The sequence below is a fragment of the Scyliorhinus torazame genome, chromosome 8 (assembly GCF_047496885.1).
Source record: "Scyliorhinus torazame isolate Kashiwa2021f chromosome 8, sScyTor2.1, whole genome shotgun sequence".
Lineage (NCBI taxonomy): Eukaryota > Metazoa > Chordata > Chondrichthyes > Carcharhiniformes > Scyliorhinidae > Scyliorhinus > Scyliorhinus torazame.
Window position 1 is genome coordinate 138,750,027 of NC_092714.1, and position 22,084 is coordinate 138,772,110.

The window sequence follows — 22,084 nt, forward strand, 5'->3', positions numbered from 1 at the left end:
GTGTGGAACCAGCTAGACAGGAGGGAGCAGTGGTAGAGTACTGCTGCTGTTGTATATATTTAATTGCAAATAAAGTTATTTCTTTCGATTCGACAAACTCGTGCTGGATTCTCTGTGGCTCTCACAAAATGCCACACAGAGATCAACAATTGTTGCAGCTCCTCCATGCGCTCTTTGAATGTTTGCCATTGCATATCCACTGTCATCCCTTTAAGTAACATTCCCCAATCGATCATAGCCAACTCATGCCCTCCTTTTATCCGCTTCCTTTGTTAAAATTCAGGAACCTAGTCTCAGAATCAACTACTTCACTCTCCATTTTGATGAAAAATTCTATCATATTATGGTCGCTCATCCCCAAAGGGTCGTGCACAACTAGATTGCCAATGATACCGTTCTCATTACACAGTCCCGATTTAGGATGGCCTGTTCTCTAGTTGGCTCCAAGTAAGGGTGGTGAGTGATTTGGAGGCAAACCTCCAGGTGGTGGGGTTCCCAGGTATCTGCTGCTCTTATCCTTCTAGATGGTCGTGGGTTTAGAAGATGCTGTCTAAGGAACCTTGGTGAGTTACTGCAGTGCATCTTGTAGGTGGTACACACGGCTGCCAATGTTCGTCGGAGGGTTTGAATGTTTGTGGAAGGGGAAGCAATCAAGCGGGCTGCTTTGTCCTGGATGGTGTCATGCTTCTTGATTGTTGATGGAGCTACACTCATTCAGGCAAGTGGAGAGTATTCCATTACACTCTTGACTTGTGCCTTGTAGATGGTGGACAGGCTTTAGGGTGTCAGTAGTTAGTCTTCCGAGGGAGGTGTGATGTTAAGGGAAGTCCCATTTTGTCTGGAGGAAAACAATTTACGCTATTTTGGGGTGCTGGTGGCTCAAGACTGGACATGACTCCATAAATTGAATTTCACAAGCCTGTGGAATAGAGTCAGAGAGAACTTACAAAGATGGGTCATCCACTATCACTGGCGGATCATGTTCACACTATTAATATAAACATCTTGCTGCGGTTTGTGTATTTCAATGCCTTCCAGTTTTTCTGCCGTAATCTTTTTCTGGGAAGTGGAGCAGCTCATAGTGGGTTATATATGGGCGAGAAAAACACCTTGGTTCCGGAGAGGGGGTCTTACAGAGAGAGAGGTTGGTGGGAGGGTTGGCGCTGCCAAATTTGCTGCATTATTACTGTGCAGCCAATGCAGAGAAAGTGCTGGGGTGGGGTTGGGGATCAGGAAGTTAGTTGGATACAGATGGAGTCGGAGTCATGTAGATTATCAGGTCTGGAGGCCCTCGTAACAGCATCCTTACCTTTTTCACCAGCAAAATATTCTGGGAATTTGGTGGTAATCTTCACGTTAAAAATATGGCGACAATTGTGTCAGCATTTCAAGCTAAGCGCAATGTCAATGTGAGCCACAATCTGTAGGAGAAATTTATTTGAGCCAGTGAAATTGGATGCTGAATTCAGGAGATTTAAAGATAAGGGACTAGAGAGGGTGAAGGATTTGTTCTTGGAGTAACAGTTTGCGTGTTCGGAAGAACTGAAGGAAAAGGCAGAGTTTGGGAGACCAGAAGGGTTTAGATATTTTCAGATGCAAGATTTGTCAAGCGAGCGCTTCCGGCTTTTCCGGTGGCACTGCCATCCACCCTGCTGGAAAGGATCAATTCATGTACGGGGTCGGTAGAGGGCAACACAGTCTGGGATTTATAGGCAGGTTATGCGAGAAGAGCAAGTTTCGGTGGATGAGGTAAAGGTCAAGTAGGAGGAGGAGCTAGGGCCCAATTTAGAGGAAGAGGTACGGAGTAAGTCCCTCCGTAGGGCAAATCTTACATCATCCCGTGCAAGGCTAAGCTTGTTACAACTTAAGGATGTGTTTCGGACACATTCATCAAGTTCAGGATGAGTAGATTCTTCGAAGAGGTCGAGGATAAATATGAGCGGTGCTCAAGGAGGCACATGTTTTGGTCTTGCCCCAAATTGGTGGGCTATTGGAGGTCCTTTTTCAGCACCATATCGGCAATCCTAAAGCTTGACTTAGAATCCTGCCCATTAGTCACTACTTTTGGAATAGGGGCAGGGGCAAATGCTCTGGCATTTGCATTGCTGTTGGCACTGGGATGAATACTGCTGAGGTGGAGGCAGGCGATGCTATCCAGTGTTGCTGCATAGCTGAGTGATCTAATGGAATTCTGGTACCTCGAGAAAGTCAGGTTCTATCGTAGATGGCAGCCGTTCATTTTGCACTTTAAAGAGCTGATCACCGTTAGCTGTTAAGGGAAGGGTAAGGGGGAAGGGGAGGTTGGGAGGGGATGGGAGGTGATTATTCTGGGTAGTATTATAGTTGTTGGAGTTGATATTAATGTTGCTGCTTTCTGTTCCTGGTTCATGTGTGGGTATTATTGCACTATGTAATTATTTCTTATTTGTTGTTATTATCTGTTAAAAATTCACTAAAAACAATTTTTTAAAAAAACTTTTAAAAATATTTAAACATAAATTACTGAACATGGACTATTTATAACAAATTAACTAAAATGAAAACCTTGGGCGCGATTCTCCAAAATGGAGACTAAGTGTTCGCGCTGTCGTGAATGCCGTCGCGTTTCACGACGTCGCGAAATGGGACTACAGATTCTGTACCCCACAGGGGGCCAGCACGGCGCTGTAGTGGTTCATGCCGCTCCAGCCTCCCTTCCCGGCGCCAAATGGGCGCCGCACCACCTCATGCATGCGCAGTTGAGCCGCGCCAACCCGTGCATGCGCGGGTGACTTCTTCAACGCTCCGGCCCCGACACAACTTGGTGCGGGGTTTCTGGGGCCGGAAGCGGAACAAAGTAGGCCTGGCTGCCAATCGGTGAGCCCCGGTTAGACCCCATCGGAGAAGGAGCGCTTTTCCCCACCCCACAGGCCGCCCTCGACCTTTCGCGCAGAGTTCCTGCCGGCAGCGACCAGGGGTGAACGGCGCCGGCGGGACTCTGCCGTTTCCGCATGGCCGCTCGGCCCATTCAGGTCGGAGAATCGGTGGCCCAGCCTCGTACAGCGGCCTGCGACCGGCGCAAATGGCGCCAATTCTCCGCATCTCGGAGAATCGCGCGCCGGCATTGGGGTGTGGCGCGGTTGCGCCGATTCTCCGGCCCGGCGCGGGGCTCGCAGAATCGCGCCCCTTATGTCCATTTTGACATCAGTATCATGGCACTGCCCAAGTTATTTTTCGCTCTTGCAGCAAGGATAGCTTTCTTCCCTTCAGGAAATGGCAAAACAGTGAACAGAACCACAATACTGCATTAAGCCATGAAATATTATCTCTATATAAGACTCTCCCGTGAAATGGACTGATTTGGATTGAAGTTTAGTATGTGGGGTATGCTTCGGTTGAAAAAGAAACTAATGTAACTGAATATTTCTGTTTTTCCTGAACCGCCGGAGGCTGACTCGATAACAACTCAGAGTGAAGCATTTTTGGTATAAATAAATAACACTACGTATTGTTCATCCTTGACTGCTAAATTCAAATAACCATGTCCAGTAGCAACCTTATGCAATGTGTTATCTGAGCCCATGAAGTACACATATGATCTAGTCCAATGTTGAACTTCATCAGTGCTCTCCTAACCACTACTCCATAAGACCATGAGACGTAGAAGCAGAATTAGACCACTTGGCCCATCAAGTCTGCTCACAATTCAATCATGGCTGATATTTTTCTCATCCCCATTCAAGTGAACCGCAATATACATAAAATATACATATATATATATAAATATATAAAGTGGACAATACCCAGAAAATTATTTTGATTTCTACATAATATTCTCAATTCAGCGACTGGATGGAATCTGTCTTGAAATTCTGATTCAGGAAAGTGGACGATGGCAATTGCTTATTGCAAATAATGTTGTAAAACCATCAAAAATGCTTGGGAGGCGATCGAGCAATTCAATCGCACAATATCAGATGTGTCTTTGATCATTAATACCTGGACTTTATTGTATTTATGCTATCAGGAAGTAAGTCTTCTATAAATAGTAATTTGGTAGTACACAACTTGGGTGTTGCTGAAAAAATAAGTTATATTTGTCAAAGTTTTTCATTGTGCACTCATCAGGACAATTACATGAATAGAAATCCAAGGGAAGCATCAAATTTATACTGTCTGCAAAAAGTGTGCTGATTGGTTAGTAAGTGGACTCTGATCAGTAGAGGCATTGCCAGGGAGAATGCACCTTTTAATGGTGACTGACATTTAATTGCCAAGCATTGTTTAAAACTTAAATCAGGCACTTTGATTCTGATTAGTCAAGGCACCATCCTGAGAATTGAACCAGTGAATGGCTATCACTAATGTTGTTCGGCTGAATGTGTGTACATGTTCTGTCTGTCTTCAGAGAACAAAACCTTGTGTATTGATTTACATGGTTTCCAGTAAACAAAACATGCAGAACATTGCGAACCTAACTAACAATCTTAAATTGGTTGACAATGCTTAAAACACAGAGGATTATTTGCTAGCATTTGCTAAAATAGTCAAATTGGACTCCAGCATTAACAGATATTCTCCAAAACCAGGAAAGAAACAAAGTAATTACAAAAGATAAAATTACTGAAAGAACGTGGCTTGAGACTAATTTGATGACTGAAGTGAAGTAATTGTTCTCAAATAACAGTTACCATTTTAGGTTAAAATAAGCAAAATACTGCAGATGTTGGAATCTGAAACAAACAGAGAATGCTGTAAAAACTCAGTAGGTCTGGCAGCATCTGTAGTGAAAGAGAAGACCATCAATGTTTCAAGTCTATTTGGCTCTTCATCAGAACTGATAGAAGAGGAAAATCTGTCAGATACCAAACTGTAACTGGAAGAGGTTGCAACAAATGTGTAACAAACCTGCAGACAAGTGGGGATTTTCCGCAAAGCGGCCACCTAGTTTCCATTTAGTCTCGCCAATGTAGAGGAGACCGCATTGGGAGCAGCAAATATAATAGACCAAATTAAAATCAAGTAGTTGAGTCGGAAACATTGGGGACCTCCAAGCAGCTATTGGATAGGTACATGGATTACGGTAGAACGATGGAGTGTAGATTGATTTGTTCTTAACCTAGGACAAAAATTCGGCACAACATCGTGGGCCGAAGGGCCTGTTCTGTGCTGTATTTTCCATGTTCTATGTTTAAATTGATGGAGGTGCAAGTGAGATGCTGCATGAAAGGAATGTTTGGAGCCACGAATGGGTTGTGTGTGTGAGTGTGGGGGGGGGGGGGGGGGGGGGGGGGGGGGGTGTAAAGGGCCAGGGTTGCACCTTCTGCAATTGCAAGGGAAGGTGCCGTGGGAAGGGAATGGGGAGTCGGGTGTGATGGAGGAGTGGACCAGGTTGTCACGAAAGGAGAAGTTCCTGTGGAGTGCTGACAGGGAGGGTGAGGGGAAGGTGTGTTTCATGGTGGCATCATGTTGGAGTTGGTGGAAATGGCAGAAGATGATCCTTTGAATGCGGAGGTTGGTGGGGTAGAAAGTGAGGACAAGAGGCACCCTGTCGTGGTTCTGGGAGGGAGGGGAAGGAGTGAGGCAAGAGGTGTGGGAAATAGGTCGAAACCGGTTGAGTGCCCGGTCATTACAGGGGGGGAAAATCTCAGTTGAGGAAAAATGACTGACGGCAATACTGCAAATACTGAAAGAGTTTGGGTTCTTGTTTAGATCCATACCGATCTTCATCCCCAAGGCCTTTTTCCAAAACATGGACAGTCTAATCATAGCGTTTTTGTGTGGGGGGGTAAGAACCCGAGAATTCTCAAACAGACACTGCAAAGAAGGGAAATCAAAGGGGGCTTGGCCTTACCAAACCTACAATACTACCACTGGGCAGCAACGGCAGAAAGAGTGAGAGGATGGGTACAAGAACCCGACACAGATTGGGTACAAATGGAGGAGGCATCCTGTAAAGGAACGACCCTCCAAGCCCTGGCCACAGCAGCACTCCCATCCTCCTCAACAAGGTACACAACGAGCCCAGTGGTAGCGGCCATGCTGAGAACGTGGATCCAGCTGAGACAACACTTCGGGATAGCCAAAATATCCCCCATCGCTCCCATATGCGGCAATCACAGATCCCCTCCAGCCATGCTAGATACCATCTTCAAGGTGAACGAAGGGTGGAAATTGGAAGCAAAGTCGATACATTTTTCCAGGTCCAGACAAGAGCATGAAACGGCACCAACATAGTCATCAACATAACGGAAAGTGCGGGAGTGGGTCTGAGTAAGACTGGAACAAGGAGTGTTCCACATAACCAACAAAATGGCAGACATAACTGGGGCCCATGGGGGTATCCACAGCCACACCTTTTATTTGCAAGAAGTGAGACATGTTAACAGATAAATTATTTAGTGACAGAACAAGATCAGCCAGGTGGAGGAGAGTGGTGGTGGACAGGAATTTTCGGGTCTCCTCTAAGGAAGTAACGGACAGCCCTTAGACCATCCTGGTGTTGGTTGGAGGTGTAGATGAATTAGACATCCATAGTGAAGAGAATGCAGTTAGGGCCAGAAAATGGAAAATGTCGATATAACGTAGGGCATCAGAGAATCATACAATTTACAGTGCAGGAGGAGGCCATTAAGCCCATCGAGTCTGCACCGGCCCTTGGAAAGGGCACCCCAATTAAGCCCACACCTCCACCCCCATCTCCATAACCCAGTAACTCCGCCTACCCTATTTTTGGATACTAAGGGCAATTTAGCATGGCTAACCTGCACATCTTTGGACTGTGGGAGGAAACCGGGGCACCCGGAGGAAACCCATGCAGACATGGGGAGAATATGCAGACTCCGCACATACAGTGACCCAGGCCGGGAATCGAACCTGGGATCCTGGAGCTGTGAAGGAACTGTACTAACCACTGTGCAACCGTGTTGCCCTAGAGGAATCACAAATGTAGCTGGGAAGAAACTGGATAAGGGTAGACAGGATGGAGTCAAGATAGGAAGAAATAAAGTCCCTGGCGCAGGAATAGGCTAAAACGATAGGTCCAGCAGGGCAGCACTGTTTGTGGATTCTGGGAAGGAGGTTGAAACGGGCTGTGCGGTGTTGGGGTCTATGAGGTTGCGGAGGGAAGATTTCTAGAGGCCTTGAGGTCAGTGACAGTCCTGGAAACAATGGCTTGATGGTCAGTTTGGGGTCATGGTCCAGGGGGAGGTAGGAGGAAGTATCTGAGAATTAGTGTTCAGCATCTGCAAGGTAGAGGTCAGTATGACAGACAACCACGGCACCACCTTTCCACTCTTGTCAGCAGGTTTTATCACAAGGTCAAGTTGGACCTAACAGAACGGAGTGCAGCTAGTTCAGAAGGCGACAGGTTAGAGTGGGTGAGAAGGGCAGAGGAATTGAGACGGCCAATGTTGCGGCAACAGTTCTCAATGACAAAATCAAGAGCAGGTGGGAGGCCAGAGGGATGGATTCCAGATAGAGGGAGAATAGTGGAGGCGGGTGAAAGGGTCCATTGAACAGGGAGGATGCCTGCCAAAATAAATTGCACGAAGACTGAGGCAATGGAAGAAGAGTTCGGCATGTGTACATCATCAGCATTTATATGTTTTCTAAATGCATACAGACACACACAACACATATACCCACACACCGCATCACGGCACATATACCCATCCACACTCTCACCGTGCCACAGATAGCCACCCATGACATACCCACCCACCCACAAATGCACCATGACACAGATACCCAAACACACACAAACCCAACACACCATAAGACGTAGGAGCAGAAGTAGGCCATTCGGCCCATTGGCTCTGCTCCGCCATTCAATGAGATCACGGCTGACATAATCCTCAACTCCACCTTCTCGCCTTATCCCCATAACACTTAACTCCTTTACTGATTAAAAAATCAATCTCAGCCTTGAACATACTTAACGACCCAGTCTCTACAGCTCTCTGTGGTAAGAATTCCACAGATTCACTACCCTCAGAGAAGAAATTCCTCCTTACCTCTACTTAAATGGGCGACCCCTTATTCTGAAATTTTGTCGTCTGGTCCTAGGCTCGCCTCTCAGCATCTACCCTGTCAACCTGCCTGATAATCTAATATATCTCAATAAGCTCACCTCTCATTCTTCTGAACTCCAATGAGCACAGGCCCAATCTACTTAACATCTCTTCGGAAGAAAAACCCCTCCATACGCAGCTGCAACCTCATGAACCTTCATGACTACCTCCAATACAATATATCTTGCCTTAGATAAGGGGACCAAAACTGTTCACGTATGCACCCGCCACACATTCGCACCACAACACATCTACCCACCCACCACGATACATGTACCCGCCCAACCATGCACCTTGACGCATGTACCCGCCCACCCACACACCGTGACACATGTACCCACCCATCCACGCACCACGACACGTACCCGCCACACACATTTTCTTAGTCCATAAGACCAAAAGATAGAGGAGCAGAATTAGGCCATTAAGTCCATCGAGTCTGCTCTGCTATTCAATCATGGCTGATATGTTCCCCATCCCCATTTTCCTGCCTTCTCCCGTAACCCCTGGTCCATTTATTATTAAACACCAATCTATCTCTGTCTTAAAGACACTCAATCACTTGGCCTCCAAAGCCTTCTGCAGCAATGAGGGCTTTCTGCGGCAATAAGGGCCCTTCCTGTTGATTTCCTTAGTCCCTATTTCTTTCATTTTGTCTTTCTCGTTTATGATCCATGGACTGTTAACGGAGACATACCTTTAAATCGAGCAGAGAAAGTGAGGAACTCAAAGTATATAAATAGTACACTGTGTTATAAGGTTTTGTATTTTGGGCAGAAGCGCCCAGACTCTATGGCACCCAGTGATTGGAGGGGTTTGTTTTGATTGGTTGGTGGCCAATGGATTGGCCAGGGACAGTATTCTTCCCGACAATCGACAGCGATTGGTTCCTGTCAGGTGGGGCATTTCAGAGAGAACACAGGAGAAGTCACTGGACCCTCAAGGTAGAAGCAGTTCTCCTCTCCCCAGCACACGCCTGGCAAAAGTCCAAGCGATCGAACACAAGCCGGACGAGCTTAAAGCTAGACTTACCTCTCAGAGACAAGCAAGAGACTGCTGTGTGCTCTGTTTCATGGAGACATGGCTCACCCCTACCTCACCGAACTGTGCCATACAACCTGACGGCTTTGCAATACACCTGATGGACTGCACGGCGTCAACAGGCAAAGGAAAGGTTGGAGGGGTTTGACTCCTCATCAACTCCTCCTGGTGCTCGGATGAGGGAACCCTGGCAAACTGCTGCTCCCCGGACCTGGAATACCTGCCCATACTACCTTCCATGGGAGTTCACTTCCGCCATTATCACAGCGGTCTACATCCCACCCCAGGTAGAAGTGAAGGCGGCGCTTGAAATGTACACCGCTGTAAATAACAGTAAATCAGAATATCCAGAGGCCTTGTTCATCATGGCCGAGGACTTCAACCAGGCCAACCTCAAGACTGTACTGTCAAAATTCCACCAGCACATCTCCTGTCCCACCAGGGGCGCCAACATTCTCAACCACTGCTACACAAACATCAAGGGCGCCTACCGATCCGTCCCCCAACTGTACTTCGGAAAATCGGATCATAGGACAGTAAGACAATGCTCTTTCTCCTGGTATACAAGCAGAAACTTAAGTGGGAGAATCAGGTTAAGAAGGTGGCGCAATGCTGGTCCAAGGCAACACAACAGCCCCAACGCAACTGCTTGGAGTCAGTGGAGTGGTCCATATTTAAGAACTCAGTGGCCAACCTAAACGAGTATGCCAACACTCCTTCACTGTCACAGACTTCATCAGCAAGCATGTAGAAGACTGCATGCCAAAGAAGGTAGTGCATATGTTCCCCAATTGGAAACCCTAGTTTAATCGTGAGATTCGCTCTCTACGGAAGACCAGGTCTGAGGCGACCCTGACCTATTAAAGAAATAGGACATCACGGTGGCGCAGTGGGTTAACCCTGCTGCCTCACGGTGCCGAGGTCCCAGGTTCGAACCCGGCTCTGGGTCACTGTCCGTGTGGAGTTTGCACATTCTCCCCGTGTTTGCGTGGGTTTCGCACCTACAACCCAAAGATGTGCAGGCTAGGTGGATTGGCAAAGCCATCAGGGATGCCAAGAGACAATGGTAGACTAAGCTAGAGTCACAGACTAACGTCGTGGTCTCTTGTCAGTTGTGGCAAAGCGTAAACAAAATAACAAGGTACAAAGCAAAGCCGATTAGAATCACCGGCAGCTGCTCATCCCTCCCCGATGAACTCAATGTATTCTATGCTCGGTTGAAGCAGGAAATCATCAAAGCGTTGTCAACTGCCCCAGCAGCTTCGGACACTCCAATACCTACCATCATAGCTTCCAAAGTCAGACCGGCCTTCTTGAAAGTGAACCCTCGGAAAGCGACAGGTCCTGACGGGGTCCCTGGTCGTGCACTCAGATCCTGTGCGGACCAACTGGCCCTGCGCCCACCACACTTCCGTTCACTCTCCAACTATCGTTTGCTAACGCGGTGACCCCCTGCCAGACGTCACTTCCCCCACCCCACCCCACATCCTCTTTTTTTTTAAGAATATTTTATTGAAAATTTTTGGTCGACCATCACAGTACATTGTGTATCCTTTACACAATAATATAACAGTATAAATAACAATGACCTGTTTTCTAAACAAAGAATAAATAATATATAACAAAAACGAAAACTAAAACTAAATGGCAACTGCCTTGTCTCAGATGAACACTCTCCAAAAATATGGTTTAACAATCCAATATACAATTATTTATAGCAACGACCTATACATATTATACATATATATTAATAACCCTGAGACTCCTTCTGGTTCCTCGCCACCCCCCCCCCCCTCCCCCCTGGGCTGCTGCTGCTGCCTTCTTCTTTTCCATTCCCTCTATCTTTCTGTGAGGTATTCGACGAACGGTTGCCACCGCCTGGTGAACCCTTGAGCCGATCCCCTTAGGACGATCTTAATCCGTTCCAGCTTTATAAACCCTGCCATGTCATTTATCCAGGTCTCCACTCCCGGGGGCTTGGCTTCCTTCCACATCAACAGTATCCTACGCCGGGCTACTAGGGACGCAAAGGCAAAAACATCGGCCTCTCTCGCCTCCTGCACTCCCGGCTCTTGTGCAACCCCAAATATAGCGAACCCCTAGCTTGGTTCGACCTGGACCCCCACTACTTTCGAAAGCACCTTTGTCACCCCCACCCAGAACCCCTGTAGTGCCGGACATGACCAGAACATGTGGGTGTGATTCGCTGGGCTTCTCGAGCATCTCGCACACCTATCCTCTACCCCCAAAAATTTACTGAGCCGTGCTCCAGTCATATGCGCCCTGTGTAACACCTTAAATTGAATCAGGCTTAGCCTGGCACACGAGGACGATGAGTTTACCCTACTTAGGGCATCAGCCCACAGCCCCTCCTCAATCTCCTCCCCCAGCTCTTCTTCCCATTTCCCTTTCAGCTCATCTACCATAATCTCCCCCTCGTCCCTCATTTCCCTATATATATCTGACACCTTACCGTCCCCCACCCATGTCTTTGAGATTACTCTGTCCTGCACCTCATGCGTCGGGAGCTGCGGGAATTCCCTCACCTGCTGCCTCGCAAAAGCCCTCAGTTGCATATACCGGAATGCATTCCCTTGGGGCAACCCATATTTCTCGGTCAGCGCTCCCAGACTTGCGAACTTCCCATCCACAAACAGATCTTTCAGTTGCGTTACTCCTGCTCTTTGCCATATTCCAAATCCCCCATCCATTCTCCCCGGGGCAAACCTATGGTTGTTTCTTATCGGGGACCCCACCAAGGCTCCCGTCTTTCCCCTATGCCGTCTCCACTGTCCCCAAATTTTCAAAGTCGCCACCACCACCGGGCTTGTGGTGTATTTCTTCGATGAGAACGGCAATGGGGCCGTCACCATAGCTTGTAGGCTAGTCCCCCTACAGGACGCCCTCTCCAATCTCTTCCACGCCGCTCCCTCCTCTTCCCCCATCCACTTACTCACCATTGAGATATTGGCGGCCCAGTAGTACTCACTTAGGCTCGGTAGTGCCAGCCCCCCCCTATCCCTACTACGCTGTAAGAATCCCTTCCTCACTCTCGGGGTCTTCCCGGCCCACACAAAACTCATGATACTCGATCCTTTTGAAAAAAGCCTTCGTGATCACCACCGGGAGGCACTGAAACACAAAGAGGAATCTCGGGAGGACAACCATTTTAACTGCCTGCACCCTCCCTGCCAGTGACAGGGATACCATGTCCCATCTCTTGAAGTCCTCCTCCATTTGTTCCACCAATCGCGTTAAATTTAACCTATGCAATGTACCCCAATTCTTGGCTATCTGGATCCCCAAGTAACGAAAGTCCCTTGTTACCTTCCTCAGCGGAAAGTCCTCTATTTCTCTGCTCTGCTCCCCTGGATGCACCACAAACAACTCACTTTTCCCCATGTTCAGTTTATATCCTGAGAATTCTCCAAACTCCCGAAGTGTCCGCATTATCTCTGGCATCCCCTCCGCCGGGTCCGCTACATATAACAACAAATCATCCGCATACAGAGATACCCGGTGTTCTTCTCCTCCTCTAAGTACTCCCCTCCACTTCTTAGCACCCCTCAATGCTATTGCCAGGGGCTCAATCGCCAGTGCAAACAGTAATGGGGACAGAGGGCATCCCTGCCTTGTCCCTCTATGGAGCCGAAAGTATGCAAATCCCCGTCCATTCGTGACCACACTCGCCACTGGGGCCCTATACAACAGCTGCACCCATCCAACATACTCATCTCCAAAACCAAATATCCTCAGCACCTCCCACAAATAATCCCACTCCACTCTATCAAATGCTTTCTCGGCATCCATCGCCACCAATATCTCCGCTTCCCCCTCTGGTGGGGGCATCATCATTACCCCTAGCAGCCTCCGTATATTCGTATTCAGCTGTCTCCCCTTCACAAACCCAGTTTGGTCCTCATGGACCACCCTCGGGACACAATCCTCTATCCTCACTGCCATTACCTTGGCCAGAATCTTAGCGTCTACATTTAGGAGGGAAATAGGTCTATAGGACCCACATTGCAGCGGGTCCTTTTCCTTCTTTAGGAGAAGCGATATCGTTGCCTCAGACATAGTCGGGGGCAGCTGTCCCCTTTCCTTTGCCTCATTCAAGGTCCTCATCAGTAGCGGGGCGAGCAAGTCCACATATTTCCTGTAAAATTCAACTGGGAATCCATCCGGTCCCGGAGCCTTCCCCGCCTGCATGCTCCTAATTCCTTTCACTACTTCCTCTATTTCAATCTGTGCTCCCAGTCCCACCCTTTCCTGCTCCTCCACCTTGGGAAATTCCAGCCGGTCCAGAAAGCCCATCATTCTCTCCCTCCCATCCGGGGGTTGAGCTTCGTATAATTTTTTATAAAATGCCTTGAACACTCCATTCACTCTCTCCGCTCCATCTCTCCTTCCTCATCCCTCACTCCCCCTATTTCCCTCGCTGCTCCCCTTTTCCTCAATTGGTGGGCCAGCAACCTGCTCGCCTTCTCCCCATATTCGTACTGTACACCCTGTGCCTTCCTCCACTGTGCCTCTGCAGTACCCGTTGTCAGCAAGTCAAATTCTACGTGTAGCCTTTGCCTTTCCCTGTACAGTCCCTCCTCCGGTGCCTCCGCATATTGCCTGTCCACCCTCAGAAGTTCTTGCAGCAACCGCTCCCGTTCCCTACTCTCCTGCTTTCCTTTATGTGCCCTTATTGATATCAGCTCCCCTCTAACCACTGCCTTCAGCGCCTCCCAGACCACTCCCACCTGGACCTCCCCATTGTCATTGAGTTCCAAGTACTTTTCAATGCACCCCCTCACCCTTAGACACACACCCTCATCTGCCATTAGTCCCATGTCCATTCTCCAGGGTGGGCGCCCTTCTGTTTCCTCCCCTATCTCTAAGTCCACCCAATGTGGAGCGTGATCCGAAATGGCTATAGCCATATACTCCGTTCCCCTCACCTTCGGGATCAACGCCCTTCCCAAAACAAAAAAGTCTATTCGCGAATAGACTTTGTGGACATAGGAGAAAAACGAAAACTCCTTACTCCTAGGTCTGCTAAATCTCCACGGGTCCACTCCTCCCATCTGCTCCATAAAATCTTTAAGCACCTTGGCTGCTGCCGGCCTCCTTCCAGTCCTGGACCTCGACCTGTCCAGCCCTGGTTCCAACACCGTATTGAAATCTCCCCCCATTACCAACTTTCCCACCTCGAGGTCCGGGATGCGTCCTAGCATACGCCTCATAAAATTGGCATCATCCCAGTTCGGGGCATATACGTTTACCAAAACCAACGTCTCCCCCTGTAGTTTGCCACTCACCATCACGTATCTGCCCCCGCTATCCGCCACTATAGTCTTTGCCTCAAACATTACCCGCTTCCCCACTAATATAGCCACCCCCCTGTTTTTCGCATCTAGCCCCGAATGGAACACCTGCCCCACCCAACCTTTGCGTAGTCTCACCTGGTCTATCAGTTTCAAGTGCGTTTCCTGTAACATAACCACGTCTGCCTTGAGTTTCTTAAGGTGTGCGAGTACCCGTGCCCTCTTTATCGGCCCTTTCAGCCCTCTGACGTTCCACGTGATCAGCCGGGTTGGGGGGCTTTTTACCCCCCCCCCCCTTGTCGATTAGCCATCCCCTTTTTCCAGCTCCTCACCCGGTTCCCACGCAGCTGTGTTCCCCCCAGGCGGTGCCCCCCCCGCCCATCCCCTCCCATACCAGCTCCCCCCTCTCCCCAGCAGCAGCAGCCCAATAATTCCCCCCTCCCACCCCCCCCGCTAGATCCCCCACTAGCGTAGTTACACCCCCCATGTTGCTCCCAGAAGTCAGCAAACTCTGGCCGACCTCGGCTTCCCCCCGTGACCTCGGCTCGCACCGTGCAATGCCCCCTCCTTCCTGCTTCCCGCCATGATTATCATAGCGCGGGAACCGAGCCCGCGCTTCCCCCTTGGCCCCGCCCCCAATGGCCAACGCCCCATCTCTTCCACCTCCTTTCCTCCCCCCACCACCTCCTGTGGAAGAGAGAAAAGTTACCACATCGCAGGATTAATAACATAAAACTCCTCTTTCCCCCCTTCTTCGCCCCCCCATACTCGCCCCACCACTTTGTTTCAAACGTTCTTTTTTTTTTTAATAACCCGCTCATTCCAATTTTTCTTCCACAATAAAAGTCCACGCCTCATCTGCCGTCTCAAAGTAGTGGTGCCTCCCTCGATATGTGACCCACAGTCTTGCCGGTTGCAGCATTCCGAATTTTATCTTCTTTTTGTGAAGCACCGCCTTGGCCCGATTAAAGCTCGCCCTCCTTCTCGCCACCTCCGCGCTCCGGTCTTGGTATACGCGGATCACCGCGTTCTCCCACTTACTGCTCCGAGTTTTCTTTGCCCATCTAAGGACCATCTCTCTGTCCTTAAAACGGAGGAATCTCACCACTATGGCTCTAGGAATTTCTCCTGCTCTCAGTCCTCGCGCCATCACTCGGTATGCTCCCTCCACCTCCAGCGGACCCGCCGGGGCCTCCGCTCCCATTAACGAGTGCAGCATCGTGCTCACATATGCCCCGACGTCCGCTCCCTCCGCACCTTCAGGAAGGCCAAGAATCCTTAGGTTGTTCCTCCTCGCGTTGTTCTCCAGCGCCTCCAGCCTTTCCACACATCGTTTATGGTGTGCCTCGTGCATCTCCGTCTTCACCACCAGGCCCTGTATGTCGTCCTCGTTCTCGGCAGCCTTTGCCTTCACGACCCGAAGCTCCCGCTCCTGGGTCTTTTGCTCCTCCTTTAGCCCTTCGATCGCCTGTAATATCGGGGCCAACAGCTCCTTCTTCATTTCCTTTTTGAGTTCTTCCACGCAGCGTTTCAAAAACTCGTGTTGTTCAGGGCCCCATATTAAACTGCCATCTTCCGACGCCATCTTGGTTTTTGCTTGCCTTCCTTGCAGCTGCTCTAAAGGATCCACCGCAATCCGGCCACCTTCCTCTCCTTTTTCCATCCGTATCCAGGGGGGATTCCCTTCTGGTTCACCGCACAGTACTTTTAGCCGTTAAAATTGCCGTTGGGGCTCTTAAGAGCCCAAAAGTCCGTTACACCGGGAGCTGCCGAAAGGTGCGACTCAGCTGGTCATCGCCGCACCCGGAACCTTCCCCACCCCACATCCTCAATAACCCAATACCTCATGCCCAAAAAAATTCCAACACCCCTATCCCACACCACCAGAGTGGGGAGACCACATCTCCTAAACAAAACAAAACACATCCATTAGAAATAAAAACACATGTTAAAAAAACTCCCATTGAAAAAAAAATACAGAAGACAAACTCAAAGAAAAAAACATTCCCAGTCCACACCATCAAAGTCCTGATGCCAACTCTCATCTCAGTCCCAATCCTTCAGCCTTGACATAGACATAGAATTTACAGTGCAGGAGGCCATTCGGCCCATCGAGTCTGCGCCGATCCTTGGAAAGAGCACCCCACACCGCCACCCTATCCCCATAACCCAGTAACCTCACCTAACATTTTTGGACACTAAGGGGCAATTTAGCATGGCCAATCCACCTAACCTACACATCTTTGAACTGTGGGAGGGAACCAGAGCACCCAGAGGAAACCCACAGACATGAGGAAAACATGCAGATTCCGCAACTGTGCTAATCACTGTGCTACCGTGCTGCCCTCCTCCACCTCCGTCATCTCCAAATAAAAGTGCTTTGAGTTGTGAGTCACTCTCAGCTTTGTAAGAACGACCATTCTGAACCTCACCCTGCTGCAGTACAATGCCGCCTTCACCCGTCCAAAGGCAGCCTGCCTTCTCACCAACTCTGCCATCAGATCCTGGTATATACGTATACCAATACCTTCCCACTTCACATCCTGCTTCGGCTTCGCCCAGCTCAAAGTCTTCTCCTTCACGTGGTAGTAATGGAAGCAGACTATGACTGCCCTTGGTGGTTCATTTGTTCTAGGAATCGGCCGGAGTGACTGATGCACCCTGTCCAGCTCATAGAGGGCTCTTCCCCCTCCTCCATCAACATGGCGAACATGTCCACGATCCTCAAATTTTGTCTCCTCGACCTGTTCTCCAGGTCCTCCACCCTGGCTCTTAGCCCTTTATTGTCCTCCGCAGCTCCTCACCCATCGAGGCGAACTGGTCGCTATGTTGCGACAATGCCTCGTCCTTCATCTCTTCATCTTCTCTCCCTACTCTCGAACTCGATCGACGTCTTCGTTAATGCCACCTTTATCGGGGCAAGCGCCTCTTCCACCCACTCTTTAAGTGATGCCATCATCTCCCTCCGAAGCATCTCTAAATGTTTGGCGAACAGCCTTTCAAACTTCTCCAACACCAATTTGGACAAAGTTTCAACCCTGATGGGAGCAGCCCAACCCGACGAACCAGCCCCCGACATCTTTCCACCTGTTGGACTGACAGCAACAGTCACTGGCGGACTTCGCCTGCTCCCTTCTTTTCCTGACCTTTCTTCTGGAATTTCAACATTCCACCAACTCCTTATGACTTCCCACACCAGCTCATCTAAAAAGTCCCCCTGAGACCAGGCATAAAGACCCAAAAAAACAAAGACTCTAGCAGGAGTCACCTAATATGTGACCTCCACCTACATGTCACCACTGGAAGTCTATATTGTAATTTCTGACTAAGCTCCACTTCAGTGCACACTAATAACTTTGGATGTTTATTGTGAAAAATAGCTGGTGCATTTTAGTTAACATGATGTCATAAAAAGGTAAAGTAGAAAAACGAACAGAAATTGTTTATACCTGACAGGAGTCTGTGGAGGAATAACCGTGTGACCGTCTTCAGCATGAGGTTTCCTTGGAGTACTCTCAAGGTCATATCTTTAAAGGAAATGCTTTAATTAATCCAAAATTCATGTATAGCATTATTATTAAATGTAAACAAATTGCAAAACATTACCTCGTAAAATAGAATGGTGTGGAAGATTATCCTGCTCCACTCCCAACAATCAATCAAATTCAAATTATCCTGAATAACTATTTTAGGTGTATCTTACATTAAGAAACCTGTATTAAAGACACACATTTCTGCTAGAGATTTTGATTGTATATTAAATAAATATGTATCACAGAAACAAAGACCAAACAAATTCCAAAATTAAGCTTTTAATTGTCACCTATCTCTGGCAATTTATTAGAAGCTAGAAAGACGATTTATTTCTAAAATCAGTAGTCCATTTTTCCTTTCACAATTTATTATGTTTGCTCTATTGAAACGTTTTCCCCTTCTGAAAGCCGCCAATGTGTAAAAAGTTTTACCAAACAAAAAAATCTCTATTTTGAGTGGATAAACTGGGCAAAAGTTTCCTTACCTTTCTAGGAAATATGTAATTCACCATCGAATAAAATGCTCAGTGAGTCAACAATTCAAGTTTTCAATTTTTGTCAACAATGGAAAAGGTCAGTAATCTCTCGAAATGCAGGTAGCTCATTGAAGACAGATACTAAACAGATGCTGAGCACTTTTCTGAAAAGAGTCTTGCTAACGAAAAACATAATCCTCAACAGAACAATCCTGATGTTTTATCATACATTTCTATTGTCCACCTCAATAAAACAAGAGCAAGTTGCTTAGTCAACAGCAAAATACGTAATCGTTTTTTTCTTTGGAGGGGATATTACCTTTCTTCTGGGTCTAATTGCAGAGTTTTGTCATGTTCAAGAAACAACCTTGCATCAAAATCTTTGTTCTTGTGGTAAAGCTCTTCGTATTGTCTTGAAAGTGACTCAATCTACAAATATCACAGCAATGTAGAAGAATGCCATCAAGATTATACTTAATGTGGAATATTAGTGCAGCTCATGTCATAGAAACACTTCAAGTCTAATTTGGGCATCCCAAGTTCAATACAATTAAAACAGATTGATTAGAGTATATAACATTGCTTTATATTTGTTTTTGAAATGTTGACAAGTCCTCATTGATTGCCCATCTCAAGTTTCCCCAGTGGTGGGGCTTCTGTTCGTACCTCTCCTACAATGTTATGCAGGGAAATCTAGTCATGTTGGTCCAGTGATGATGAAAGAACAATTATGTTGGAAAGGTGGATAGCGGCACGGTGCCAGTGGTTAGCACTGTTCCCTCACAGTGCCAGAGACCCGGATTCAATTCTGTCCTTGGGTGGCTAGCTGTGTGGAGTTTCTCCTCATATCTGCGTAGGTTTCCTCCGGGTGCTCCGATTTCCTCCCACAGTCCAAAGATATACAGGTTAGGTTGATTGGCCATGATAAATTGCCCCTAGTATCCAAAGATGTGCAGGTTAGATGAAGTTATGGGGTTACGGGGATAAGGCGAGAAATGGGCCTAGGTAGGGTGCTCTTTCAGAGGGTCGATGCAGACTCGATGAGCCGAACAACCTCATTCTGCATTGTAGAAATTCTATGTTTCTGTGATTTGTATGAGGGAGCGGCATCCCCACAACATTACTGCTCTTATTCTTTCTTGTGATAAAGGTTGCAATGGAGAAAGGTGTTACTAATGTACAATTAGCAAGTTGTTGCAAAAACATCATTTAAACCTTACACGTGGAGCAGGTGGTTATTGAAACTGGAGGTAGGAGCATCAATTAATCAAGAAAACTGCTCTGTCCTTGGATGTTCAACTTTCTAAGTATTGTTATGGCTACATCCATTCAGGCAAATAAAGGGGTATAACACCTGTCTTCCCCCACAGCAAAAAACACCTATGGTGATGCCATTGAAAGTTAGAGAGGGATGCTTAGATCAATTTACTTAAGCTTAGGCTTATTTGAAATGATTGCAGACTGGCACTTAAATGGCACACATATTCCTTGCCCCATATCAGTCCAAGACTGAATGTTGCTGCGGTCTCACTGTGGTCTGGCAAAGGTTTCATCCCTTATGAAGAGTTTGTTACAATCTCAATAGAGATCGGTAACTTTTGAAGAGATTTGAATTCCCACTGACAGACTTAAAGGAGTTGCATGACAAAGTTTCAAGTTTAAAGACTTTTACCATAACATAAACTAAAATCAACATCGATAAATAATTATTTTGAGAAAGTTTCTGAGTTTTTAATTCAACTAATAATCCCGCGCCACAATGTTATAATCCCAGCTGGTGTTAATGCTGGACAAGTCAGATCCCTGATTAAAACCTGGCTTGTTAGATCCTATTTTCTTTAATAGAAACCATGGAGGTTAGTTGCTGAACACATTGACAAGAGTCGGCCAGTGTATTTTTAACACAAAGAATAAAACATTTATTAAATTGCAAAAATAAATTATATTACACAAAACAAAAAGGTTTAAAAGATTTATGTAATATCCCACATGGGACATACGGGTGGGAATACTTGTCTACCCTGTGCTCCTTGCGGAATGATTATCTTCCCCATGGTTCTTGTGGAGTACGAGCTCCCCCACTGAGGGGCGGTGCATCTGCATTCAGCTATGCATAAAAGGTCAGCTTGTAAAGCACCGATAGAGTACACCTCAGCATGCGCAGTCTTTCAGCGTGTAATGGAGAACATCCTGTTTTTAAAATAAATTTAAAGAACCCAATTCTTTTTTTTTCAATTAAGGGGAAATTTAGCGAGGCCAATCTACCTAACCTGCATATCTTTGGGTTGTGGGGGTGAGATCCACGCCGACACGGGGAGAAGGTGCAAACTCCACACTGACAGTGACCCGGGGTCAGGATGGTGCCATGAGGGAGCAGTGCTAACCACTACACCACCATGCCACCTGTAATGGAGAACATCCTGCGCGGATTGTCGCACGTTGTGGTTTACTTAAACAACGTGTTAGTCATGGGAACCATGGACCAGGAGCATTTACGGAACCTCGATGCGATCTTGCAGCGCTTTTTTTGAGCATGGGGTCTGCCTGCACCGGGCTACGTACGTGATTCATGCAAAATAAGTTATCTACATGGGTTATCGAGTAGACTGAGACAGCCTACACTTCGTCGCCGAAAATGTGAAAACCATTCAACTGGCCCATGCCCGGTGAGATGCCATGGAGCTTCGCTCTTTTCTTCGATTGGTCAATTATTACAGAAGATCCATTCCAAATTTGGCAACCATCCTGGATTCCCTTCATTTGCTCCACAAGAAGCACCAGCCTTGGTGTGGAGCAAGGCCAGCATGAGCCGCTTAAAAAAATGAAATGGCGGTTGCCCTCTTTGAGGGTGTCTTCGGGCTTTGGGGCAGGGAGGAATGTAATGTCCCACACGGGACTTACAGGGTGGGAATGATTATCTTCCCCATGGTTCTTGGGGAGTACGAGCTTCCCGTTGTGGGGCGGAGGAACTCCATTCAGCTATGTATAAAAGGTCGGTCAGTAAGGCACCGACCATGGAGAGACCTGGTTGGGATCTACCGGGAGTTGTGCAAACTGTAAATAAACCAAAATTCTTTATTCTTCCTCGGTGTGGACTCCCTGTGCCCTTATTAAACTCACTTCACCCCATTTCACAGAGTTAAAATCAAAAGTCCTTTCCCTCAGTATTCTGAGAATCCCCAAACAGACTTATAGTTGCAAGGCCCACTCCAGTGATTCATTCTGCTAGCCTCATTATGCCTAATCTTCCAGTGTCCTTAAATGCACACTGTTTCTGTCTGTTTTATTAGGGAACAGTAAAACACCTGCATGTTATCTGGCAGCTACCAGAGAATTGCCTTTATCCTGCTGTCTACAACAACATTTCTCTCTTTGTCCAGGGTTTTTTTAATCAAACTATCTAAGAATCTAAGCCTACCAATGCCAAAGCCAGCTGCTCTGTCCTTTGTTTTCAGGTGTTAAATCTGGTACATGCATTCCAATGGTATTTGACCTGGGCCCCTGTCCCCATGGTAACCAGGCCACACAGGCTTGTATTTGGGACATGTCCCTATTCATTACTCCATTGAATCAAGGAAACTATTTAAAATACAACCATCTTCTGCTTTGCAGTCATAAGTTGCAAATGCAGGTAAACATTGTAGGATATTCAGCAAACAACCAAATCCCTG

At 47.4% G+C, this 22,084-nt stretch overlaps 1 protein-coding gene across 2 annotated transcripts in view; it reads right to left on the reverse strand.

The window, feature by feature from the left end:
- The window catches only part of rb1 (retinoblastoma 1), a 416,864-nt gene that overhangs the window by 346,820 nt on the left and 47,960 nt on the right, over positions 1-22,084 (reverse strand). For both annotated transcript variants that reach the window (XM_072514261.1, XM_072514260.1), the window contains 2 exons: positions 18,733-18,842; positions 17,854-17,931 (listed from right to left, as the gene is read on the reverse strand). In XM_072514261.1, the coding sequence (XP_072370362.1) occupies positions 17,854-17,931; positions 18,733-18,842 (188 nt within the window). The remainder of the gene's footprint in view (positions 1-17,853; positions 17,932-18,732; positions 18,843-22,084) is intronic.